The sequence below is a fragment of the Panthera pardus genome, unplaced genomic scaffold (assembly GCF_024362965.1).
Source record: "Panthera pardus isolate Hobbes unplaced genomic scaffold, ASM2436296v1 HiC_scaffold_1, whole genome shotgun sequence".
Lineage (NCBI taxonomy): Eukaryota > Metazoa > Chordata > Mammalia > Carnivora > Felidae > Panthera > Panthera pardus.
In genome coordinates, this window is record NW_026526654.1 from 65,779,596 (window position 1) to 65,806,971 (window position 27,376).

Genomic DNA, 27,376 nt, shown 5'->3' on the forward strand with positions numbered 1-27,376 from the left:
TTAAGGTTGATAGGAGGTAATCACTGACCAATTCCCTGTCATTTAAGAGAATTCTCATTTTATAACCAATCACTGTGAAGAGCAGCCACTGCTTCCTTGCTATATTAGCTGCTTAATGACAACATACTCCTGAGCCTCATTCCGTGTTTGGTTTGAGTGCTTCCTGTTTGCAAACTGTCTTCCTGATGTGTGCACAATAAACTTTTACTGATTACTAGTTTGATGATTCATTGGTTTTAGTTCTATCATTTCTGAACTTTTGACAGTATTTTTGTGGAGAGATCTGCCAGCCCATGTCTGGACTAAGTGATCCATCTTGGCATCACGGATAATGGGACTAAAGAACACTGTGCCTTCTTGTGGAAATACACATCACCTCCTACTTTTCTTACTAAAATGTTTAACCTGAATCTAATCATGAGAGGGGCGCCTGGGTGGCTCAGTCAGTTGAGACTGAGCGTCTGACTTCGACTCAGGTCATGATCTCCCAGTTCAGGAGATCAACCCCCCACATAAGGCTCTGTACTCACAGCTTGGAGCCTGGAGCCTGCTTCAGATGCTGTCTCCCTCTCTCTCTGCCCTTCCCCGCTCATACTCTCTCTCTCTCTCTCTCAAAAAATTAAATAAATAAATAAAAAATAAAGTGCATCTAATCATGAGGAAACAATTTGATAAATCTAAATTGATACAGTGTATAAGACAATTGGCCTGGACTTTTCAAATACGTCCAAGTGATGAAAGATTTTTAAAAAGTGGGAGTGCTAGAACTTGGGTGGTAGACTACAGGAGTTTATAAAGACACATGTTATTAAGCAAAACAGGTGAATCTTGGGTAGAACCTGAATTTTTCAAAGACGTGTGTGTGCACGTGTGCTTGTCTATGACGTTTTGAGACAACAAAGGGAATTTAAAAAAAACAGTATGTTAAATGGTATAACAGAAGTTGCATTAAATTTCTTGCATGTGATAGTGGTGAGGTATTTAGGGGTGAAGCAGCGTTGTGTGAAACTTTACAAAGGAGGGGGGGGAATCTAGTGAAGAGAACGCAAATGTGAAATGGTAGCATTGAGAGAAGTGCACACTGTCCATAGCACTATTCTTTCAACTCTTCAGTCGGTTTTGAAATTTTTCAAACTAAAAAGCTGGGATTAAAAAAAAGAAGTGCAAGTTTGTTTACTTCCTCTGACTTCGGGGGTTCACGTGGACACAGAATCAGCACCCTGAGAAGCCTCCTGTTTCGTGGCTCTCGGTGCGTTCCCTAAAGTTTCTCTTTCACTGCGGAGTCGAGACCCAAGGCCGTGGGAGGTGTCATCGAGTCCCCGACAGCTACCACCCTTGTCGGTGGGGAGCCGGCTGCTCAATATCTAGGTGCCTCCGCGGCCAGCCAGTCGCCCGCTGCCATGGGCGTGGCCGCGGCCGGAGCGGCCAATGGGAGCCGCGGCGGGGGGCGGGGCCGCGAGGGCGGGGTGGGCGGGGCCGGACGCAAGTCGCTGTGCTGCCCTCGCTGCGCTGCAGCGTGTTCTCCCGCTTCGGTGCTGGCCGGCTCTGGTCGCAGCTGAGCGTGGGTAGGAGGACTTGCGGAGCCACCGGCGCCGGGTAAGTGCCTGACCACCGGGCCGCGGCCGCGATGGCCGCTCCGCGCCTGCTCCGGCTCGCTCCTCCGCCCGCCCGACTCTCTTTCGCCACGGTGTCCGCGACCAGCCGGCCCGGGACTCCTTGCCCCGCCGCGGGCGGTGCTGCCCCTCCGGTCGGCCTCGGCCGGGACTGGGACTGCGGTCGGACTGCGGTCCCTGAGAGCGCCGACGCGGCCGGGCGTTCTCGGGGGCTGCCGCTGCTCCCGGGTTTGCGTGCGGGGCCCGGCTGCCCGGGGCGCGAGGTTCCGGGGCTTGGCCCCGCTCTTCCGGCAGGGGCGCCGGCTCCCGGGCCTCATCGCTTGGGGGCGTGGGGTGACTCCTGCCCCAGCGTCTCAGATCCCAAGTGTGAGGCCCATGTGGGACCTCGGCGTGTGTGCCCTGGCCCCCGCGGTACGTTTCTCCTGTCTCTGCATCCCTCCCACTCGCGGTTCATTCAGAGTGTGCAGCCCGGGCGCCAGCGAGCTTCCTACTCTGGGAGAGGGCACGCTCGCTGTACTCTGAATTGCTCCCGGACACGCCGGGTTGGCTCACCTTTGGAGGGACGGGGGCAGTTCATTAGCTTGGAAGGTTCATGTAGCGCTGCACTGTAGCGCCTTTTCTAGGTGTAAGTAACTTGATGTAAAGCGTTTGCAGGGTTCAGCATTGTCGCTCCTGCGCGAGAATAGCAGAACAATGTCGGGACTGCCCTGCAGGGGTCGATTTGTCCTCCTGTTGTAGTGAAAAAAGTTGAAAGGAATGAATCTGGTCTTGGCTCTGCCGCTGCCAAGTTTTGTGTTCGTGGGCTCAGTTAATTCATGTGACATGAGGTATGACTTCTAAGATGCCTTTTCAATTTCACGTTGCATAGGTCTGTGATGAGCTTATTTTGCATACTGTACCTTTAAAGGCAGTTGGAAATAGGGAAAGTCCAATGAAAGGCAGACATATGGGGAATAAAGATTTAAGAGGGATCATTTTAGAGACCGTGATTCCAGTTTCAGACTGTAGACTGAAAAGGGAACACACGTAAATTTGAAAGAACTTACCCAGAATTAATTATATTAACAGGAACTTGGAAAGCTTTCAAAAGTTCCAGCAGCAATTACCTTACCGTATTTTACCTCTCTTTGCAGCTGTGCAAATGAGGTAAGGAGAAAATAAGTACTAAGAGAAAACAGAGGAGAGGGGATATGGTAAGTTAGTACATATCTTAAGTGTAGGGAGACGCCTTTAGAATCCTTTATTTGTATCAAAGACATTTTTACTCAAGTAACACTTAAAAAAATAGATGGGAAGTTTGTATTTCCTTTGCAGAAAAATTACACATTTATTCAGAACGTGCAGAATTTCCTACCCTCCCACCTCCTGATATATATATATATATATATATATATATATATATATATATATATATATATATTTTTTTTTTTTTTTTTTTTTAAGGTTTATTTATTTTTGAGAGACAGAAACAGAGCATAAGTGGGGGAGGGGCAGAGAGGGAGCCGGAGACACAGAATCCAAAGCAGGCTCCAGGCTCTGAGCTGTCCACACAGAGCCCGATGAGGGGCTCGAACTCATGAGCTGTGAGATCATGACCTGAGCCAAAGTCCTACGCTTAACTGAGCCACCCAGGTGCCCCACCCCCAAATATTTTTTAACAGACTTTGGAAAAATAGTGTCTGGCTTTGTAGTACATAGAGGACAGATCACGTGTTCCTTCAGGGAGACCTTAGTTTGTGTACTTTGTAGCTGTGCGACTAGGGAAAGTCACTCTTCCTCTCTGAGGTGGTCGGTCTTTCCTCAGTTGTGCAATGTGGATAAGGATACCTATTTCATAGGCTTGTAAGGATGAAATAAAATCCTTTATGTGGAAAACGTACAGCAATGCCTGTCATATCAGATATTTGATAGTGAAGGCTGTTGTTGTTAGTATTGTGTTTATAAGGCAGCAGAGAAGTGGTGACTGGGTTTGGTCTGGCCAGAGGGTATGGCCTAGAAGAGGAGTGCAGAGTGGGAAGTGATTCCCAAGCACCATTATCTGGCACTGGAGTTTTTGCAAAGTTGTGATTCCTTCCCTGGATCTCAGGCCAAGATGTTGCCCAGACACTAGACTGCTAAGGACACATCAGTCTGCCTGACCGTGCTGGCCTGTCAGTGTTGGGACTTGAGTAGAGCTGGGATTCCGCCCGCGCCCAAAATTGTGCTAGGACAAAGAGAGCTCCAGAACAAAGAAATGATTTAGCTTACCAAAGATTGCAACTTGGGATAGCTGACGCCCCATCTCAGCTGGCTGTGGCCAGCATGGCTTTGGGGACATAACGTCTTCCATTCCAGAACCTTTTTTGTTCGGGTGTTTGACCGACTACTGATACTCTCTGGTTGCTGTTTAAGCCAACGTATTCTTTCTTTGACACAGTAAGCATTAACCTGGGAAGGTGGGCAGTAAACTTAACTGATCCGGAATCTAGTCCTAGCGTTCAGAAAGGAAAAGAGAAGAGCCCAAAGGTAATTTTTACCCTCTTCCTGCTAACTTTTAAAAATTGGAATTGAATAGAAAGTACTTTCTTACAGTGTAACCAGGAGCACAGGAATGGATGCGCATTTGTGGAAGATCAGTTTATGGTCACCGGTGGTTCACAGGAATAGGACCAAATGGGTGCGTGCTCCATCCACTTGATTCAAACCCAGGGGGAGGCAATTCCACAATGGTTTTGAGCTCTACTGGGGTACTTGCATATGAGTATAATCCAGAGCTTTTTTGGGTTTTGATCTAATTAAAAACACCGATGGAAGAAAAAGTAGCCAAAAGTAGCCATTAAAACTAAACTAGTAAAACAAATAAGGTGAGGCAGGAAAACGGAAAGTGACTCAGTGAGATGGCATGAGGTCATATGACAAAATAGTCTTTAAAAAAAATGTTGTGTTTGTCGTTAAGTTAGAGTTCAGTTATAATTCCCTTTCGCATAAAGTTCTGCTAACATTTTGGAGGATGGCTTGTGTGTGTGTGTGTGTGTGTCTGTATATATAAAGACACACACACATACATGTGTAGGAAAAAAATCAGTACTAAATAAGATGAATAAAAAGAAGGATCACCTGTAACATCATCACTGAGCATTAACTATTTAAAATGGGAATTTAAGTAGTAAGTATTCCAAGGTGTGAATTGGCTGCCATGTATTTAACTGGCTGATTTTCAGTAACACAGATGCTCGCAATGTCCCTGAGATCTTCATTCAGTAGGTAGGGCCCTAGTGTATATACTTTTAGGAAACTCTGCAGTCAGGTTAGGAACTCCTAATAAGGAGCCGTATGTTCCACACAGATACTTAATGCATATATAGTGTCACGTCCAAGAAAGTAAAAGCCAGAGGGAGGGGGGACTGGTGATGCGATATTTTCGAACTAGATAAAGGTGGTGGTTGTACAACATCCTGAATGTATGAGGTGCCGCTGAATTGCTCACTAAAATGAGTATGTGAATTTCACCTCTGTAAAAAACTCCCCCCCAAGTGTTTCAACACTGACTTCATATACCTTTTGTTGGAAAAATAAATTGCTACTGTTTATATTGATTATCTACCTTCTGAATATTATATCCTCTTAATACCTTTATCTTAAACACATTTTTGTTGCTTATAGGATGCACCTTATCAATAGTACCTTTTTGTTTTTTTAAATAATAACAATAAGGATATTGTACTTTGTTAAATTTGTTTCCATGCAACACCCAGTGCTCATCCCAACAGGTGCCCTCTTCACCCACTTCCCCCCCCCCCCCCATCAACCCTCAGTTTGTTCTTAGTATTTAAGAGTCTCTTATGGTTTGCCTCCTTCCCTCTCTGTAACTTTCCTCCCCCCCCTTCCCTCCCCCCTGGTCTTCCGTTGAGTTTCTCAGGATCCACATATGAGTGAAAACATATGGTATCTGTCTTTCTCTGCAATAGTACCTTTTTGAAGCTGCCTAATAATATTTTCTCCTTAATTAAAACACCATCACTCCTTTATGATTGCATACAGCCTCAGGTGGTAGCAGGAAGAATGCTGTACTTGGAATCAGAACACTTGGGTTGGAGCCCCATTTCTGCCCCATTAGCCATGTGGCCTTGGACAAGGCACCTTGCTGGGACTCCGTTTCCTAGTCTGTTTTCCTGTCCTCCTGTCCCAAACTTGTTGGGGGATCCGCTGAAATCGTTTATATCAGACACTTTTCTAAAGTTACAGCATTTCCACACATCACTGTTATGTAGTTATTGCTTTGTTGTTGTTTTTTTAAGTTTAGTGTGAGAGAGTGAGACAGAGAGAATGTCGAGGGGCAGAGAGAGAGAGAGAGAGAGAGAGAGAATCCCAAGCAGGCTCTGCGCTGTCAGCATGGAGGGCTGTGTGGTGTTCAAACTCAGGAACAGTGATATTATGACCTGAGCTGAAATCAAGTCCGGCACTTAACCAACTGAGTCATCCAGATGCCCCTGTTGCTTTTTTTTTTTTTTTTTTAACTGAATTCAGGAGAATCCAAGAATGGATTAAGGAAGGTACTACTGGACAGTTAATGAATTATTGGATTTATTATTAATGTGTTCTGACAGTTTATTTAACCTACAGTATTCGTTATTGTGAATTTAGTAAGACTAAGAATTAGTTACATTCAGATATTATCTCTTCTCGGCCTTTTGGCTAAGATCAAGTGCAGATATTACTAAATGTTTTTGAGGATAATAAGGGGCTGAGCTGAGTGTTGGGGGGCACAGTTTGTTCTTGATCCTGAAACACATAAAGCAAATGATGATTTTCAGGTTCCATTCTTAGAGAGCCTTTTATCTTACTCACTTGTAGCCAGTCTGAATTCGGTTAATGTCCATGAATGAGAATAGCTATAGGTAGATCCATTTACAGTCTCCTTTGGGTTCCTTGTGTTTTTTTCTTAGTTTAAGCAAGCCCCCTGGCCTTGTTGTTAACTGACATTTTTGGCAATGGTGACTTTTCTTGAGAAATATAGTCTTGAGAAACTCCTAAAACATGCAGATTACAAACACTGGGTGTATCTCTTACCAATAATGACTATAATAAATTAGGAATTTTATTTTATTTAAGAAAATTTTTTTTATGTTTGTTTTTGAGAGAGACAGAGAGCACGAGTGGGGAAGGGACAGAGAGAGACACACAGAATCTGAAGCAAGGTCCACACTCTGAGCTGTCAGCACAGAGCCCAATGGGGGGCTCGAACTCATGAACTGTGAGATTATGACCTAAGCCGAAGTCAGACGCTTAACCCACTGAGCCACCCAGGCGCCCCCGAAATTTTATTTTAAACCCAGAATAATTATGGTTAATATTATATACACAAAAGTGTGTTTATCTGCATGTTTTTCCTGTTAATGGACATGAGGCCAGATTTACCAACTGAAAGTGCCTAAAATTGCAGAATGTGTCATGAATGTGGGGGACCTGGCATGGCAGGCATGTAAATATGTTTATTTCACAGTGTGTGAGCACCTTCTAAGTGACAGGAAGAGGGAAGGCAGCATTTGTTGAGGGTCTTTTCTGTGCTAGTTTAAAAATACATATTTAATCCCCATAATAGGATTAAAAGCTTGGCATTTTATTTAGTTTAGCAAATAAAAGTATGGGCTCCAACCCCAATTGGTTGTGTTGGCTGCCTCGATGGTGATGATATTGATGGAGAAAAAAACCTAGAGATGAACGGGAGCTTCCTTAGGAAGGAAGCGGTGTGGCTCTGACCCCGGAGTCCGCCTTTTTCCTTCATACCGAGCTGCCTCCCAGCTATTAACACGGTGCAGTTAAGAAAAGAACGCCAACATTTACAGAGTGTGAACTGGAAGTATATTTTGGTCCTTTTCAGAAATTGTCATTTCACCTTAGGACACTGGGTCGCAACATTTTTTCGGTGCGCCTGAGGGACTCACTGAGACAGTGGCAAACAAATAACAAATATTTGTTGCGTGAACGTGAATAGATGTTAGATAAAATGGACAGCCCAGAAAATAGCCTCCATTGTGCTCAGTACATACCCCATCTCAGCTTCCCAGCCTGTTGCGTTACTTAAGGTCTGAATGGGATGAAATGCGGTTTAGTAGCGAGCTGGGCCTGGCTTTATACAGGTGAGCCCCCCTCGGGAAGTGGGGTCCGGTGGGGGGGAGGCGTGGAGGGCATTCGTCTGCGATGCTCTCCAAATGGAACACAAGCCTAAAGGGGAAACTGCTTGTGCGGGAAGTCACGACTTTGAAATGCCTCCCCTTTGTGTCCAGGAGAAGCCCTGTGGGAGGCTATGTTCCTCTAACCAAAGGAGAAGGGACCGTGCTGAGGATGTCGGCCCTCAACTGGAAGCCCTTCGTGTACGGAGGGCTGGCCTCCATCACGGCCGAATGTGGTAAGGTGCCCCTCCACCACCCCCACCACCCCACCCCCGGCCTGGATGGTATTGGGGGGGGGGGGGGTCGTTCATGTGCTGCACGTGATGCCAATTAAAAGTTAAGGTCGCTCTCTGGTGTTTGATGTGATTGGAGGTGACACACAGAATGCGAGAATATGACACGTTAATCTCCGATTTCAAAACACCCTCCTTTTGGTATGTTTTTTTTCAGACAAACAGTCATTTTGGCTCCCAGCAGTTTAGGGGCCAAAGTTCGGTGTGGAGAAAGTGGAACCTGGTAATCAAACGAGTTTTATCAGTCATTCCGAGGGTCCCTCTGTCCCTGTTTTCCTTGTGCTTTTCGCCACTTGGCCACCGTTGGCACAGGAGGCCGCGGGGGCCAGGTCTGACCGTCATTGCGCAGTCACTCCGTAATTACGCACACGGTCCACGTTGTACTGGTGGCTTCCTCTTCTGGTGCAGTTCCACATCAGACCCCATTGATCGCTGTCTGTTCCCTGTCGGAATTGCTTCACTGGATACCGGTTGTGCAGCTGCCGAATGCCAGGTGCTGGGCTGGATGCGTCATTTGCTTCCAGGGCCCGGGCGCTGCCGTCCTGGGACAGAGGCTGCCCCTGGGGAGCCGGTGAGGCCCGGGGATGAGGGGTTAAGGCGCGTTAACCACCCACCCACTTGGTTCCCTGTGGGGTGGGCTCTCCGTTCCACAGCGAATCGAGTTTCCCGACAGTGTCCAGAATTCGGGTAGACTACCTGTTGGGCGCCGTGTTTAACATCTGTACCTGCGTTCACAGATTTACTTCTAGACTGCAGAACATGGAGTGAGAAACTCCCTTAGCAAATGAGCTTACCCCCCCTCTTTCATATTGGACCTGATTTTAGCCTTCACACATGCAAAAGATGGTAACATATTTTAAAATGGATTTCCGGTTGGTGTAAATCATTCCCTGTACCTTTTTTTTTTTTTTTTTTTTTTTTTTATTTATTTTTATTTTTTATTTATTTGTGGGACAGAGAGAGACAGAGCATGAACGGGGGAGGGACAGAGAGAGAGGGAGACACAGAATCGGAAACAGGCTCCAGGCTCTGAGCCATCAGCCCAGAGCCCGACGCGGGGCTCGAACTCACGGACCGTGAGATCGTGACCTGGCTGAAGTCGGACGCTTAACCGACTGCGCCACCCAGGCGCCCCCTTTTTTTTTTTTACAGCGATGCAGCCTCTCAAATCCTATGTAGAGTAAGATGGGAACCAAATAAAAATGTAAAGAAAGGAAAATACGTTTATGCACTTTTTGGTGTATTTTTAATCTTTTGGTTCCTAATTTTTAAAAAATGTTTATTTTGAGAGAGAGTGTGTGTGTGAGCCAGGGAGGGGGTCGGAGGTTGGGGGAGAGAGAGAGGGAGAGAGAGAGGGAGAGAATCCTAAGCAGGCCCCACACTGTCGTAGAGCCCAACGCAGATACGGGGCTCTATCTCACAAAGCGTGAGATCATGACCTGAGCCCAAATCAAGAGTTGGATGCTTGGGGTGCCTGGGTGGCTCCTTCGGTTAAGTGTCCGACTTCAGCTCAGGTCATGATCTCACTGCTTGTGAGTTCGAGCCCCGCGTCGGGCTCAGTGCTGACAGCTCAGAGCCTGGAACCTGCTTTGGATTCTGTATCTCCCTCTCTCTCTGCCCCTCCCTCACTCATGCTCTGTGTCTCTCTCTTTCTCAAGAATAAATAAAACATTTAAAAAAAATGAAAAAAAAACAAGAGTTGGATGCTTAACCAACTGAGCCACCTGGCACCCCTCTAATTTTTTTTTAATAGAAAAAAGATTGCAAAGTATCTGCCATTTCTTAATTCTGTTTCTTAGTTTACATTACAGTCGAAATATTTTCTCAGGAATATATCACCATGTATTCTTTATTTGGTGGAATTTCTTTTTATCAAGTGAAATATGTCTTTTTTAAAAACCTTTAAGGTACTTTTCCAATTGATTTAACCAAGACACGGCTCCAGATTCAAGGCCAGACAAATGACGCAAACTTTAGAGAAATCCGGTATCGAGGAATGTTGCACGCCTTAGTGCGGATAGGCAGAGAAGAAGGGCTGAGAGCCCTGTATTCAGGGTAAGTAGACCTTTGTGCGTTTATATTGGACTATTGACCTGTTAAATGAATCAACTGAAATTGAAGACTTCATAGAGAAAAAGTAGACATTTGAAGTGTATTTGAAAAGAGCAAGTAGCTTGGTAGCTTTTTCATTTTTCATTTCAACCTTATTTTCTACATACCTTTTATGTAGCGAACGTTGTGTTGGAAGTATGTTTTTTTTAATTGTATTCAAATACAGCTAATAATGCAAAATTTACATTTGTTGCCACAAAACATTCCATAATTCACCATGTCACTCTGAAAAAAGCCCTTCCCCTTGGCTATTCTGAATTACCCAGGTTTTTGCTATAGTGAAAACGATAGAGTAGTCTCCGTGGGTAAGTGTTGTGAACCACTTTTCTGTAATTCAGCATTTAGTGAACGGTGTGCTGAAGGTGTGGGCTGGGAAAGCGAGTGAGACAGGTGCCTATGGGAGCCCGGGTCCCTGCAGGAAACAGAATTCACTTGGGTGGTTTCTATGAGGGGACTTCAAAAATGTTTTGATGTTTATTTTATTTTTGAGAGAGAGACACACACACAGAGTGCGAGCAGGGGAGGGGCAGAGAGAGAGGGAGACACAGAATCTGAGGCAGGCTCCAGGCGCTGAGCTGTTAGCCCAGAGCCTGACGTGGGGCCCGAACTCACGTATTGTGAGATCGTGACCTGAGCCGAAGTCAGCGCTTAACCGACTGAGCCACCCAGGCGCCCCTCTATGGGGAGACTTTAATGAAGGGGCTACTTACGGGTTAAGGGAACAGAGGAAGGATATTGAGGCACCTAGAAACTAGCAAAGTGAGAAATTGTTACCAACCCTAGGACCAGAGGGACAAGGACAGGAATGGTGTTAACAGCCTGGTAGGGCTGGCATCTGGAAGGAGCAGACAGTAGTTGTCGAGGGATGCTTTGGGAGTGGCCAGGGAGAGAATACCTCTTCCCCCTCCTCCCTCCCTAGCATCATCTACTGGTGGAATCCCCCCTGAAGTCAGCTGGCAGGGGAGCCTGAGTGACGTGACCCGTGGGCACCACCCTCTCAGGGCGCAGAGCATCACAGAGAAGGGTGAGACTGGATCCGGGGGACAAATGGGGTCAGCAGCAACACACAGGCATGAAGGGGCTGTCGGTTAGTGGGGGGCTGTAGGTGTGTCAGCGGGATTACAGTGCGGTCTGATAACAAGTACTAGAGCCTGGTAGAGGCCGGGTATCGAGCCCAGACTGTGGGGGCAGGGGAGGGGGTGGGCTTCAGGAAGGCTGCTTGACCCCAGGGGTGCTGGGTCTGAGCTTGAAGGGTCAAGAAGAGTGAGTTCGCCAGGCGAAGTTAGAAGGGAACTGTACTGGGGAGCCTGGGTGGCTCAGTTGGTTAAGCAGCTGACTCTTGATCTTAGCTCAGGTCTTGATCTCAGGGTTGTGAGTTCAAGCCCCACAGTGGGGCTGTTAAGTAGCTGTGGAGCCGACTTAAAAAAGAAAAAGGAGGGGGGACTGTGTTTATACAAAGTCAGCAGTATGCACAAGAAAGCGTGGTACATTCTAGTAATTACATGCGAGTAATTCGGTGTAGGTATAGTGCTGGAGTTTTTGAGTAGCCAGAGCTGGAGTTGGAGCCATAATAAGGGGTCAGGACACGGACGGCCTCAGGACACGCTAAGCATCTTGATTTCCTCTACCACACCACAGGTCCCAAATGGGTGCCTCACAGCCCTCCTACCTACCAGTCAAGGTTTTTGTTTCTCACTCGAGCCGATATTTTAAACTATGAGAAATTGCACATGGAAACCGGGGAGTCCATTTTCTTGAGAAAAGTCAACATCTGGGCACGTGTTCATTCACTTAGGATAACGGCAACAGGCGTCGAGGGTGCCTTCTCTGGTTTACCGAAACCCCTGCCACTCGCAGGATGTGCGAGGGTGCATGAGACCCAGCCCGCTGCACTCAGGGTGTCTGCCCGGTGCCCATAAGCGCTTGAGTTTGCTGTGCCTGTGGCGGGCAGAAGGTGCTGGGGGGTTTTCAGTAGGGGGACTGACATGATAGGGTTTCGGTGGTAAAAAGAAGCCAGCCTGCCGTAGGGAGAAAGAATGAGAACTGACAACGCTGGAAAAAGGCTGTCGCACAGGAAGCAGAGACAACGATTTTCTGAACAGAGGGATTGTCTTGGGGACAGAGAGAAAGAAGAGAGCTTGTTTAGGGCATAGGGTTGACCTGATACGTGACCTAATAGACGAGGGGGTGTGGAGGAAGCAGGGGACAAGGCTAATGTCTTGATTTCTGGTTTTCAGCCAAGGTGTTGATGGAGGTTCCATTTTCTGGGTCAGGAAACAAAGAGGAGAGCCGATTGGTTGGGGCGGGAGGACACTTAGCTCCGTATGGGACACTGGATCTGGGGGTGGGTGTGGGACATGCGAATTGAGACATCTACGAGGCAGTTGGAAATGCATCGTTGGATCGATGCAGGAAGCAGGAATTTCAGAGTCGTCAGTCTTGGACAGTGGTGGAAGCCATGGGAGTAGACGAGCTCACCCGGGGAGTGCGTGGAGCGGGGAGAGAAGAGAGAGCCTAGGGCAGAGTTCCCCAGAACACCCCAGGAAACAGAGGTAGGGAGGCTATAGAGAAAAGGGAAGAAACGGGAGAGGGGGATGTAATGGAGCTCAGGGAGGAGACCGCAGCGCGGAGGACAAAGGGTGGACGGCAGCAAGTACCACGGAGAGGTTATGTAAGATACTAAGTGAAACACATCATTTGATGCAGTGACAGCGATGTCAGTTGGTCACCTTGGTGAGGGGAGTTTTGATGGCGAGGGGAGAGGGAGGAGGAGGATCAGCTGGGGCAGATAACTGCCCCAGGGTGGTTCTGGGCTCAGGATGGCCAAGAGAGGGAGAGGAAATAACTGGGGCAGGGCCTCCGAGGAGGTGGGAATTGAGCTCTAGAGCAGCAGCTGAAGAGTGATAGATGCTTGCCTAGGGCAGATTTCTCGAGGCGCTTTGTCCCAAGAAAGGACAGCCCTTTCATTTGAATAGAACTCCACGTTCACTTACGTTTTCATTAAGGATAACTACAGGGGGCTGAACTTTCACTTAGTGAACTATTAATTTGCACACATTTTATGGAACCCAACTATATTTTTGTTAGATTTTGAATTTCGAGAAATCTGCTTGAGCGTAGTTTGATTGTGGAAGGCCACTATCTGTGTGTGTGTGTCTTCTAGAGGATTTAAAGTGCTTTTTAGAATTTCTTTTCTTTTTTTTTTTTTGAGAGGGCACAAGTGAGTGAGAGGCAGAGAGAGAGAGAGAGAGTGGCGGGGAGGGAGAGAAACAGGGCTCACCCAAAGTGGGGTTTTGAGCTCATCAGATGGGGGACTCGAACTCATGAACTGAGATCATGCCGTATGCCGAAGTCAGGAGCTTAACAACTGAGCCACCCAGGTGCCTGGTTTTTAGAATTTCTTGGGCTCTTGTCCATTGGTTTGACAGGATTGCCCCTGCGATGTTACGCCAGGCTTCCTATGGCACCATCAAGATAGGCACTTACCAGAGCTTGAAGCGACTGTTTGTTGAACACCCAGAAGGTGAGTGAAGAATCTTTTCTCTACTTGTGGACAGGAGGTGGGTTGGTTGTGTGACTTTTTTAGTCAAGATCAGATTTTCTTGAGCCTAATTGTGACTTTACTGCTGAAGAGAACTCTGGGTATAAAGTCTGAATGAACCACGCTTAAGGTAAGTCAGTTCTTTTTTTTTCTTAATGTTTATTTATTTTTGACAGAGGGAGAGCTCAAGTGTGTGCACACATGCACACACGCAAGCAGGGGAAGGGGAAGAGAGAGGGAGACACAGAATCTGAAGCAGGTTCCAGGCTCTGAGCTGTCAGCGCAGAGCCTGATGCGGGGCTTGAACTCACGAACCGTGAGATCAGGACCTGAACCAAAGTCGGAAGCTTAACCGACCGAGCCACCCAGGTACCCCAAAGCAAGTCAGTTCTTGGCTGAATTAAGGGGAGCAGCAGTTAAAAGGAGCAATCTCTACAAATATTTTAGTTATCCTCATCTACAGAACTCCTAGACTAGAGGATATGTTGTTATAGTTCTAGCCCACTTAAAATTTTCTAAAATCAGGATTTTTTTCAGGAAAGCAGTGAATACCTTTCGTAGTATTAAGAACTGAATTCTTGAGTGCCAGCCGACTGTTGCGTGAGAGTGGTCAGCAGAGGCTGAGATGCTTTAGCACTTTAGTACACTTCAAATTAAATATATATGGTGTGCTTCAAAACTGTATCTTCATGGTTATCTCATAGGAGTGTATCTTTTTTTAAAATTTACTTTTATGTTATTTTATTTAAAGATTTTTAATGCTTATTTATATTTGAGAGAGAGAGACAGACAGACAGAATGCAAGTGGTGGAGGGGCAGAGAGAGAGGGAGACAGAATCCGAAAGAGGCTCCAGGCTCCGAGCTGTCCGCACAGAGCCTGACATGGGGCTTGAACTCACGAGCCGTGAGATCATGACCTGAGCCGAAGTTGGGTGCTTAATCGACTGAGCAGCCCAGGTGCCCCAGAGTGTATCTTTTTTATTCTCTTATGAGATATACTTCATCTTAATTAGTACAGTGATACGCATTTACACATAAAAGTGAATTGGCAGATGGCTGCTCACTTTGCACGATACTTTTTAGATGTCAAGTAAGTTTGGGGCGCCTGGCTGGCTCAGTCGGAAGAGTGTGCGACTCTTGATCTCTGGGTCATGAGTTCGAGCCCCATACTGGGTGTAGAGATCACTTAAATAAATAAGTAAATATTTTTCAAAAACAACAAATTGAGAGCAAATAGATGTCAAGTAATTTTGCTAGGCAAAGTCCTGATAAGCCAGCAGAATTCCTAACATTTTAAAAATGGCTTGATTCATAAAGCAGAAATGTAATTATTCCCTTAAGATATACAAGAGGTATGCAAATGAGTTTACACCTATGTTTGAGTTACTGATAATGAAAAGTTGAATAATGTGTGCTTGTTTATAGATGAAACTCTACTGATAAATGTGGTGTGTGGAATTCTCTCTGGAGTCATATCCTCAACCATCGCTAATCCAACGGATGTTTTGAAAGTAAGCGGTGCTATCCATATCTGATAGGCACACTCCCCCCACATTTTCTTACTGGGAACAACATGCAGATAATGAAAGTCTGCGAATGTAACAGTTTTGCAAACAAATGTTTACAGTTTGAGTGCCATGAAGGCCCTCCCATGAGGGAGGATCTCCCACTGATAAGGGACATCAAAAGTAGAGCTCGTTGCGGAGACAAGGTCTTTGGTGACTAAGCAGGAAAAAAAATGTAGGCTCGGATACATTTGAATTTCATTTTTCATTGAAAATCTTCCCTGGTTTTATTGGTTCATTAAAAAATCGAGAGGCTGCAAGTTCTGTACAGGTCTGCTCATTAATGACCTATTTCTGAGCGTGTGATGTTATCTGCTAACTTGATTTCAGGATACAGTGATGGAAATATTTCCTTACTACAGTTAGACATAAGTGTGGTAAGGTGGATGATCTTATTGATAATAACAGGGAAACTGCCTTCTTAAATCCTTTCTGGAGTAAGGCAAGGGAATAAGCTAATTAAACATTTTTTTTAATGTGTATTTATTTTTGAGGGAGAGAGAGAGAAAGACAGTATGAGTGGTGGAGGGGCGGGGAGAGAAGGAGACACAGAATCCGAAGCAGGCTCCAGGCTCTGAGCTGCCAGCACAGAGTCCACTGCGGGCCTCGAACTCACGAACCTCGAGATCATGACCTGAGCCGAAGTCAGACGCTTAACCGACTGAGCCACCCGGGTGCCCCAAGGCACCGGTTTATTAATTGTTTATTAATTGTTTAATAAACTAATTAAACAAAATAGAAATTAGGCAGGGAGTTGCTTTTCATCCCTCTTAAGATGTTTGTCTCTGTCCCTTCCTCTCCTTTTTGTTCCTGTTAGTTAACCGGCATCCACTATGCCTCTACCTTCTGCCAGTTGACGTATTATGTGCTTAGAGTCCAAAAATGAGTATGATAAGGACCCTGCCCTCAGAGCCTTCAATCTACTAGGAGATTCTGACAGATGTCAGCACCTTATGTAGCAGCGTGTTGAGGGCATTACACTTAATGCATGGTCAGGGTGCAGCACGTGTGAAGGTGCTTTTGCTTTGATTTTACCCTTTGTCGGGGAAAAGCGGAGAAAGATCTCCATACTCCCTTTAATATCTTAAACATATGCTGGGCTTAGGGATAGGCCATTCCTGTGTTTTGCGTGGCAGTAACAGCTTTTCTTTAGAAGTCGGAGGTAATGTTTTTGCTCCCTCGATAAAAATAAGGTACCGATTTTTAGTGAGAAATCCCTTTTAATTTTAAAAAAATACAGAGAGCTGGGGCGCCTGCGTGGCTCAGTCAGTTGAGCGTCTGACTTGGGCTCAGGTCATGCTCTCACAGTCCGAGAGTTCGAGCCCCGCGTCGGGCTCTGTGCTGATGGCTCGGAGCCTGGAGCCTGCTTCGGGTTCTGTGTCTCCCTCTCTCTCTGCCCCTCCCCTGCTCATGCTCTGTCTCTCTCTCTCTCTCTCTGTCAAAAGTAAGTAAACATTAAAAAAATACAGAGAGCTACATCAAACATTATTTTTACATTGGCATCTCAGTCATGTGAATTCCACAGCCGTTCTCGAGTGTATTTGTACATTCAAGTGTTAACGGAGTGTGACGGACATCATGTGGTTATCCCGTGCTCAGCTTGCCTGCATACCTTTTGGTTCAGCTGGTTGGAAATAGTAGTGGCTTGAAGTAACTAATTTAAGAAATCTGCTTGTCCATGCTTCATGCTGCGAAATATGCTAGATGCTCCTATTAATTATGTGAAATCTTAGTATTACCATCACCTTCTCTTTCCTGCTTATTAACCTGTAAGGACATAATGTCATTTTCTTTCCTTTTCAAAAGGCTTTTTAAAAAAAATCAGGTTTTTTGGACACTTAATGAGCTCTGGATTCTACTGGATGCATTTTGTTGATTCCAAAGTGCCTAAGAACCAAACCTTAAAAATGTTTCGTCTGCAAAGGGCATTTAAAGCTAGCATGACGATAGTGTTTATGCTATGATTCTTTTCTTTTAATGGTTATTAAACAACAGATCAAATGATATTCAGAGGTCTACATTGGGGAGAAATGTGCTGTTTCCTTCTCATGTTAATCTTGAAAATAATCTCTAGATACGGATGCAAGCCCAGAGCAGCACCATTCAAGGGGGAATGATAGGCAACTTCATTAACATTTACCAGCAGGAGGGAGCGAGAGGATTGTGGAAGGTAAGCCTGCAAAACAGAGCCAGCTACCTTAGTTCTTCCCTTTTTCCCTTTGAATTTATTCTTTCTGTTCCTATCATTTTATTTAATCTGAAAGGCGAAATGGAGTAAGGGAAGACAAGTGACGTCTGCCCTTGAAGTTACTTTCTTCCTTAATTTCCTTGTCTGGAAAATGGAAATGTAAGGATTATGTCATATTTTAAAATACCTTTTGAATAATTTATGTATAATTATGAAGAAGATTGAGCACTTTGTTGTTTACTTTTCTTTAAAAGATTCTCATAGAGGAGGGTTTTCTAGGTTATAGTTAAATGCTGGGTTATTTTTGTTTTAGGTTCATTTACTTATTATTTTGGGAGGGGGAAGGGAGGGAGAATCCCAAGCAGGCTGCGTGTTTTCAGCTCAGAGCCCCATGTGGGGCTTGATTCCACAAACCGTGAGATCACGACCTGAGCCAAAATCAAAAGTCTGACGCTTAACCGACCGAGCCACCCCGGCGCCCCTGCATTTTGTGATGTGTATGTCTTCCTGGTCCCTAAGTGAAGACCATTACTAGGCAAGCGCTGGTATGGAGTGCCATTTCCTGGTATTCTCTTGACCTGTCAGTTCACAGAATAGACCGTAAGGGTCATCTAGGACAGTCTTCTCAGTATGTACTAGGAAACCTGAGCTTCTGTGAGGTGATTGGTCCTGGCCAGCGTCTGGCCAAGGTCATACGGTTAGCGCCAGAATAGGAACTGGACATGAGCTTCTGACTTCTTTACCCTCTGGTCTTTTCTCCTCTGTCACTCTACATTTTTTTTGGCAAGGCCTACTCCGGGAAGAGCTCTCTGAGTCTTGATTATTCGTCTTCTTACCCAGGGCGTGTCCCTTACCGCGCAGAGGGCTGCTATCGTCGTCGGTGTGGAGCTCCCGGTCTATGACCTTGCCAAGAAGCACCTGATTTTCTCGGGCCTGATGGGAGACACTGTGTATACCCACCTCCTGTATGTTTATAGATTTCAAAAAAAATAATATTTTAGGTATGCATGAGGTCAGGGTGGCAATTTGCTACAAATCTATAGAAATTTTAAAGAAGGTATATTATAAAGGTATTATATTCTCATATTTGGAAAATTACAGTTCTGGAGTGAACCAGGAAAAAGTGAAAGTCCTTGTCTGTTTACATGGGTAACCATTGTCAACAGCTCGTTTTTTAGTCACATGCAAATCTGTCTACAAAAGTATTGTGTACTTTATTGCACGAGCAATATCATGATTAGTATTCTCTAACTTGGCTTTGTATTTCTATTATTTTCAGTTTTTAGCTTTCTGAGGTATAACGGACAAAATTGTAAGCTATTCAAAGTGTACATAATGATTTGATACACCTGTACAATGTGAAAAGCTCTGCCCCAGAGTTCATTAACACATGACATTCCTTCATGTGTCTATGATTGACCTTCCAGAACCTCACAGGTATTCTTGGTTGAGGCTGGAATTTATAATCAGTGCTATATTTAAGAAGTTTGTGCCATGCTTTAGAGATGGGCGTCTTCCTGGAAACGTACCGTCTTGTCACATGTCACTGTAACGTAGTCTGGGAGGATGCTGTTTCTTGCCTTTAGTGGTGGTGGCAGCTCGGCGGTGAACTTTTGCTTTTCCGTTGGCATCTTTTTCATAGCTCAAGCTTCACCTGTGGTCTGGCCGGGGCCCTGGCCTCAAACCCTGTGGATGTTGTGAGAACACGTATGATGAATCAGAGAGTCCTTCGAGACGGCAGGTGCTCGGGCTACACTGGTACCCTGGACTGCTTGTTCCAGGTGAGAGGGCGCGGTCACCTGTGCGGCGCTGCGGGGTCCTGTCACAGCTCATTAGTCTCCATGTTACCCCCTGAAGAGTTTCTTAGCATGGTCAAAACCACAACGGTTTAGAGCAAAACCCTTGTCCCTTGTAATTGTATGACTTTGGTTGATGTACAGACTCTATACCTCAGTTTCCTCGTTAGTGAGGAGGGACGGTAATTGCACCTGTGTCACAGGGTTAGTGTAAAAACGAAAGAATGCTTACCAAAGAGCACAGTGCCTGGATTCACGTAGTAAAACCTTGTTAGCATAATTCATAATGATGAAAGACACTGATGTTGAAATAAGCAAGCTTATTTTACTTAATCTTCAACATTCTAGTGGTTTGTTTTTAATCATTGAAACTGCCCCCCAGACGCATGTGAATATCTCTGTGTGTGTGTGTGCATATATATATATATATATATATATATATATATATGCACCCACATATATATGTATGCGTATATTTTAACCTGAGAAGTAACTAAACTTTGAGGGTTATTATAACTACCATAAGTGATGCTCTGTGAAGCCCTGAGATGGTACCCAGTTTGGGTCACACTGGGGCTAACTTTTATACATACAAAATCTAGACGAATATTTAGAAATGAAAGTTCATTTTCTTTACACCTCTGCTCTGCTATACAGGCTGAGAAGAGAGTCATGCTTTCTGATATCTGTGTGTCTCCTTCCAAAATGTGTCTCCCTCCCCGTGAGTCAGACTGGAATGAATATCCTTCATTCAGACATCTCTCGAAAGAACACGTCACTCTGACAATAATTCTCGGTTTAAACAGTGGGGCTTACTGTTCCTGAGAGGGGGGAGGTTCGCAGCTGTCTGTCTCCCTGACCGGACTGCCGGCCGCCCGGGGTTCGGGGCCACTTGGCCGTTCCTGTTCTCTGGCGTGATGCTGGCCCGTCCTAGACTTCAAGTCTGCCTTCCCGACGCAGAGATACTTGTTTTTATTCACCTAATGACATGAAATAGTGGTGCTCTGAATGACATCTTTACCACCATTGCTTCACTTTTTTATTTCCGACCTGCTTGTGAGCCCGAGTGGCAAGGAGGCAAGAGGTTCTAATTGGAATTAAATCCCACTTCTTATTCATTCCGCTGCCATTTGTCTGCTTGGGCGTGGGCTGGTTGGACGTCTTCTCCCGTGAAGAGGCCTTTAAAGAAGAAAAAGGGGCAGGAGGGCACTGAGTTTTTAAGCAGTCTTTTCGAACAGGATTTTATTTTTAAGAAAAGTTGATCATTCAGTCTGCCTACTGAGTGTTAACACATTTGACATGATTGGAAAGTTAGATGTTAACTTTTGTCTCCCCCTCCTCCCTTTCCCTTATAACAGACATGGAAGAATGAAGGGTTTTTTGCTCTGTATAAAGGGTTTTGGCCGAATTGGTTGAGACTTGGTCCTTGGAATATCATTGTATCCTTTTCTGTCGTAGTACGTCTGGAAAAAAAGGTGCAGCGAAAGGAATATTGTTTGTATAAACTGTCATGTTATTAATGATAATTTAGAAGTGGGTTCGTATTCTTTTGAGCTCCTCCGATTCTAAGAAATAACTATTTGCTTTCTGTCTTAGAAGGTATAAAGTCTCTGTGCTGGGCCAAGTGAATCTTGGTATAGTGATAGTGTTATTGAAAGGTAATGGTATCAATACAAACTTCTATTCAGTCTGTTTTAGAAGCTGGGAATATTTACGATTACAGAGAGAGAGAGAGACAAGGATTTTCTATCCTTAGCCACCATTGGGAAGGATGCGGTCTGACAGCGCTGTTGTAGAATGCTTATTTTAGAGAGTGCCTGAGGTTAAACAGGAATTAGCTCCTGAATTATTGGGCTGATAAGCAGTGTTTCCTGTATGCCAAGGTGGGAGGCAGGAAAGAAGTAGCCGTTCATTAGACACAAAAAGGCAGAATTACATAGAAGGGAATGTGGTTTTCACCATCTCTGTTTCTCTTTATCTGCCCCTCCCTGCTGAAGGCCTGCCTAGTGGTGACCCTCGAGAGGGCGTCCCAGGGCTTGCTGTCTTTCACTTTCACATAGAATTTTACTGTTTGGGCAAGTCTGCGCACAGCAGTCACCAAAGCTGGTCAGCGTGGACGTGATCTTCCAAGAGGCTCTTGGAACAGACGCTAGGGCACTGATGTTATCTAAGCTGTGATTGTTCTGTTCCAGGCTGGCCTTGGGAAGGCTAATGGGAAGACCTTTGGGGGCGGATAAGGATCCCGGGTGTTTAATCATGTGCATGGCCTGTGGTCTGCCCGGACATACTTGTTAGATGTACTGTGAGTCCGTTTTTATGTGTCAGTGTTGTTCAGATGGCATTTTCGTTGTCAGCCTCAACCAATAACTGCAGTTTTTTGTGACCTATGAGCAGCTGAAGAAATTGGATTTGTGACAAGTCCAGGCTGCACGAGACAGCGCTCTGAAAACGCCTGCTTGCGAAACAATCAAGCTTCCTGTGTTTCACGCTGCTTCTCACTGCTTGGCTCGTCACAGATTCTGAAGCATGCGTGAGCAACAGCCGAAGACGGGGTTAGTGCACATTGCTGTGTGTTGGCAATGGATGCTCTGCATCAAATGTTTAATGCCACAAACTGACATGCAAACACTGGTCCTTACCATGGAAGTGCCCTTGGACATCAAAGACGGCATGCAAAGTGTGCGTTTCTTGCTAAAGAAAACTTGCAAGAAGATCAGGAACTGTGAATTGTTTTCTCCAGGGGACGGTAGCACCTGTTGCCCTCCAGCGAACAGCTGAGAATAGCAGAGTGCTCTAGGGAAGCTCGCAGGAACCACGGAATGGAGCCTCCAAGAGGGTATTACTGTTCCTGAACTTCTGGGGACGTTTGCTTCTTGTTGGCTGAAGACATTTCACGCGTGGAGACCTGGCCCTTTCAACTCCAGGTGTAAACAGTGCAGGAAATAGATCTCTGGAATATTGCACTGCTTTATAATTTCCTATTTTGGCAGGATCTTTCACTTACAATAAGTGATTTTAAGCCTTTGAAGGCTTGACCTTTGTGAGGAATTGTTACAAAGTATTAATATCTAAACCCATGATGGTGAGATACCTTGGCTTTGAGACTGGCAAGGTTGCTGTTGACGGGAGGGATTTTTAGCCGCATGGGTTTGGTCTCAGGTAATGTTGGTAATTTGCTCTGATTTTTAGCCCAGTTTTATTATTTCTCAGTCTGTAAAATGGAGATATGACATCTACTGATGTTGAGGCTCAAATGAAGAAAATAGTAGCGGCTATCACTTGACTTGAGGGTCAGTGTGTTTACATCAGTCACGCTGTCATCTGGCTGGAATCCCAGCATCCACAGTTGGGTGCAAAGAAGAGAGTCGTTCTCACTGGAACCCCCAACAAAGCCTGTTGTTAGAGTCCTTGTGAAAAGAAAGAGCACAGTGTAAGTTACAGTTTTATTACGTTTTCCTTAGCAAGATGTTACGAGTGAATTGAAGAATTGATTTTTCCGGATTTCCCAGATTTTCCTTCAGTTCAGGTGATCGTCTGTTCAAATACTTCCTGTCTTGGGCTTCCTGATTGGTCTGGATGGAAAACACTTGCTTGACATTTAAAAAAAACTCTTTCTTTAGTACCGCACCTGTTTTCTGGTTTCTGAAAGAGGTCCATAGTGTCTTCCTTTCTTTTTCTAAAGACAACAAAAATCATTCTCCCTTCTCTTTCTCTCCTTCATCTTGTTCCTTTGAAAATAAAAAGTGACTCCGAGAGCCCTAAGACCTTTATACACTTCTCGCGGGCTGCCCCAGGGCAGGGAACATATTTACTCGGGTACCTTCAGTTCTAGCCTTTGAGAACATTAAATACACACTAACTGGGGCTCCGGGGCAGACCCTCCTGCGGGGGCGTGTGCTCAGCAGGTGCCTGGTGTGTCCGGCCACCTCCCTTGAAGCAGAAAAGAAGGAACCCCGGTTTTTCTTATGGACTGCGCAGTTTAGCTGCCAGTCCCTTCCACTTTGCCTTCTTTATTAATGTTTACTTGGAGAAACATTTTGTGAGGCAGAATTGCAGTTCCAAACCAGAGACAAAGTCGTTAAAAAGAGAGAGGAAGAGGCGGTGGCGTGGCATGTAGGGGCTAACGGGTTAAAGACGTAGCTGAAAGTCCGGCTCCCCTGGCCCAATCTGGATGGGACTCTGCAGAGCTGAGCTCACTTGGCTCCCACTCCTGGTACTGAACCGTATCTTTAGACGGAGATTTTCTTTCCTCTTGCCAAGACATTCCATTGATGTGGTAAGGGCTTTCTCTGGAAAGGCTTTCACTTTTGAGTTCTGTGAGTTTAAAGGATTACTTTTTAAGAGTCACTTTTTTTTTTTAACGAAGAAAACATATATTTTTAAGTGTACATATAATTTCTAAAACAGTAGAAGCAAATCCTTTTGAAGACCGGAAAGAGTCAACGTCCTGCAACATTCATTATGTCAGTTTATTCAAATTATGCATATGTTCATACCAGGATAAGAAGAAACTCAAACCTCACCATAACACCTGAGCACGTTTTTGAGACAAAAATAGAGTATTTCTCCAGTGTAGCTTTATTAAACACATTATACAGAACAGGATCTTAACCTGTTTTGGTTTTTCTGTTTCTTGAAAGAGTTCATGCAGTTGCCACGCTCCTAACCAGGAAAGAACTTAGGGACTTGGAGACTCGGTTCCCTTATTTTCAGGGGTGTGGCTACAAGTCCCCCGACCTCCTTGGATATTGCTTAAATGTGGCAAAAGGATTTTTAGCTTTTATAACTAAAATGAAGATAACGGATTTTTTTTTGTTTGCTTGTGGATTTGTGTAATCATTGATGCTAAATGTTGCTGATCTGTGATCTAAAAATGGCCCCTGTTCATATTTATTCATGAGCTAGAAATAGTATGTATTATATAAAAACTATACATTTTCATAAGCCTTTATATTTCAGGCTCTTTATTTAAACATTGTTGGAATATGTGGCATAAACCTTGTTTCATTATTTAATAAACTGGACTAATACATAATAATCGAAATGACTTGTGGTTATTTTGGATAAATAGAAACCTTTAAACAAAGATAAGCTCCAAAGAGTCTCGAAGGTTGGAGTAGAAATGGCACGTGTGAAAGTGGCTGCAGACATTTCTCCTCGAGGAGAAGTTGTTGGGGTTCTTCTTTTCTTTTCTTTTCTTTTCTTTTCTTTTCTTTTCTTTTCTTTTCTTTTCTTTTCTCTTTTCCTCTTTCTTTCTCTTTCTCTTTTTTCCCTTTCTTTCTTCATTCATTCATTCATTCATTCTTGACAAAGAGCACAAGCAGCAGAGGGACGGAGAGCAAGGGAGAGAGAGAGACTCCCAAGCAGGCTCCCTGCTCGTGAGGAGCCTGACACGGGGCTCCGTCTCACGATCTGTAGATCCCAACCTCAGCGGATATCAAGATTCGGACGCTTAACCCCCTGAGCCACCCAGAATCATCTTAATTGCCTGGACGCCTGTGTGACCTCCCACTCTTTGAAAACCTCTGTAACCCAGTAGAGGCTGGTGACTCTGATTTGTGGACTGGCTTGGGAAGGTAGCCTGGAGACGGAGAACAGCAGGGTGATGACATCATCTATGCCCTGCACTTTCAGGGTCCGTCAGTCCCTCCCATGTTTGGTGTTGGCTGGAGATAGCAGCTGAGATGTTTGTTAACTGTGGACCAGACAGAGTCACCTCTGATTGGCATAGAAGAACCAGTGGATGAAATGCAAACCTAGTTCATTAATTTTTTCACTTAAGAATATTTTCGGAGTGGGGGTTGCCTGGGTGGCTCAGTCGGTTGAATATCCGACTCTTGATTTCCACTCAGGTCATGATCTCATGGTTCGTGGGATTGAGTTCCACATCAGGCCCCGTGCTAACAGCGTAGAGCCTGCTTGGTATTCTCTCCCTCCTCTCTCTATGCCCTTCCCTCCACTTGTGCTCTCTCTCTGTCTCTCTCAAAATAAGTAAACATTAAAAAAAGAATATTTGGGGGCGCCTGGCTGGATCAGTCAGGGGAACAAGCAACTATCTCAGGGTTGAGAGTTCAGGCCCCACCTTGGGCATAAAGCTTACTTAAGCAAAAATAAAAATTAAATTAAAAAATAAACTCATCCATGGGGCGCCTGGGTGGCTCAATCGGTTAAGCGTCCAACTTCAGCTCAGGTCATGATCTTGCGGTTCGTGGGTTCTGTGCTGACAGCACAGAGCCTGGAGCCTGCTTTGGATTCTGTGTCCCCCTCTCTCTCTGCTCCTCCCCTCCTCACACTCTGTCTCTCTCTCTTCCTCAAAACTAAATAAACGTTAAAAAAAAAAAAGACAATAAACTCATCCATGAAATTATAAAATATATATATGTTTTTCTAGGTGCTTGTCTTATTAACATTTGAATTAAATAATGGTGGTTTAGTGAAAAAATAGAATGTGGAAGACAGGGAACTTTCTCAGTTCTCTTTTTAAAAAAAAATTTTTTTTTAGCGTTTATTTATTTTTGAGACAGTGCAAGAGACAGAGTGCAAGCAGCGGAGGGAGACACAGAATCCGAAGCTGGCTCCAGGCTCTGAGCTATCAGCCCAGAGCCCGAGGCGCAGGGCTCGAACTCATGAACCGTGAGATCATGACCTGAGCCAAAGTCGGACAGGCGCCCCTCTCAGTTCTCTGTACCTGAGTTTCTTTTCTTTTCTTTTTTTTTTTTTAACATTTATTTTATTTTTGAGACAGAGAGAGACAGAGCATGGACGGGGGAGGGGCAGAGAGAGAAGGAGACACAGAATCGGAAGCAGGCTCCAGGCTCCGAGCCATCAGCCCAGAGCCGGACGCGGGGCTCGAACTCATGGACCGTGAGATCGTGACCTGAGCTGAAGTCGGATGCTTAATCAACTGAGCCACCCAGGCTCCCCTCAGTACCTGAGTTTCAGTGATGTACATGGTTGAACTTAATATGAAGGTTAGTGAGAAGCACTGGCTGCTGGTGTTTCTCCAGTGTCTGTGGACAGTAGACCCCTCACATGCACCTATTAAGACACATTTGGCTTTTAATCCAGGGTATATATTTCTAAACTAGCAGCTGGGAAAATCTAAGGCTAAATTTTTGGTAGATTATTACTAGATCCATCCTGAAGCAAAACAGGAATACAAGACAAGGACAGTATGTATAAATAGGTTTCTTGAAAGCTTGATGCAAATAATGGAATGAAAAGCAAAAACCTGGACACTTCCTATATGTATATATGCCCCTGCTTAAATAGTAAGCCTTGTAATGGCTTACTGTGTGGCTCTTGAGAAGAATGAGTTGGATCTCAGCCTGCTGACTTGGAAGGATGTCCATGATCTGTTATTAAGTAGGAAGAAATTACAATGCAGATGCCTATTTATACCATGAACTCATTTCTTAGGGAAAAGCAAATTTACGTATGTAGGGAATGGATTTAAAGACTGTGTATTAGAGTTCTCCAGAGAAACAGAACCAATAAGGTGTGTGTGTGTGTGTGTGTGTGTGTGTGTGTGTACATAAATAATTTATTTTAAGAGGTAGGCTCATGCAGTTGTGGGGAATTGGCAAGTCTAAAATCTGTCAAGGTGGGAGGGCAGGCCAGTAGACCGAAAACTCGGGAAGGATTTCTGTTACAGTCTTGAAACAGAATTCCTTCTCCAGAAATCCTCAGTTTTTTCCTCTTGAAGCCTTTAACTGATTGGATGGGGCCCACCATTTTATGGAATGTAATCTTAAACTGATTGTGGACTGTATTCACATCTACAAAATACCTTAGCAGCGACATCTAGTGTTTGCCATACGACGACACCATAGCCTAGTGACACCATAGCCAAGTTGACACAAAATTTGACAATCACAGGGTAGAAAGAATTAGAAATCTTTTCCTTATACGTAATTGTATTATCTTGGTTTTTCAAAAGGCTGTATTTTGTAGTTTAAAACAAAATCTTAAACCCCAAACCTGGGGTACCTCGTGGGTGGCTCAGTCTGTTAAGCATCCTACTCTTTATTTCAGCTCAGGTCATGATCTCAGGGTTCGTGGGATCAAGTCCTACGTCGGGCTCTGTGCTGACAGGTGGAGGCTCTCTCTGTCTCTC

The 27,376-nt window shown here is 45.0% G+C and overlaps 1 protein-coding gene across 2 annotated transcripts in view; it reads left to right on the forward strand.

The window, feature by feature from the left end:
- SLC25A30 (solute carrier family 25 member 30) overlaps positions 1 to 24,304 on the forward strand; it is a 39,710-nt gene extending 15,406 nt beyond the window's left edge. The window contains exons 1-10 of one of the 2 annotated variants that reach the window (XM_019447520.2): positions 1,499 to 1,596; positions 7,880 to 8,001; positions 9,966 to 10,113; positions 13,599 to 13,693; positions 15,137 to 15,222; positions 17,351 to 17,446; positions 18,305 to 18,429; positions 19,107 to 19,245; positions 20,619 to 20,699; positions 21,634 to 24,304. In XM_019447520.2, coding sequence (XP_019303065.1) covers positions 7,938 to 8,001; positions 9,966 to 10,113; positions 13,599 to 13,693; positions 15,137 to 15,222; positions 17,351 to 17,446; positions 18,305 to 18,429; positions 19,107 to 19,245; positions 20,619 to 20,699; positions 21,634 to 21,675 — 876 coding nt within the window. In that variant the 5' untranslated portion in view covers positions 1,499 to 1,596; positions 7,880 to 7,937 and the 3' untranslated portion in view covers positions 21,676 to 24,304. Of the gene's footprint in view, positions 1 to 1,498; positions 1,597 to 7,879; positions 8,002 to 9,965; positions 10,114 to 13,598; positions 13,694 to 15,136; positions 15,223 to 17,350; positions 17,447 to 18,304; positions 18,430 to 19,106; positions 19,246 to 20,618; positions 20,700 to 21,633 lie in introns of those variants that run through there. The other variant, XM_053899277.1, reaches the window with a different exon arrangement.
- The last annotated feature ends 3,072 nt before the right edge of the window (positions 24,305 to 27,376 follow it).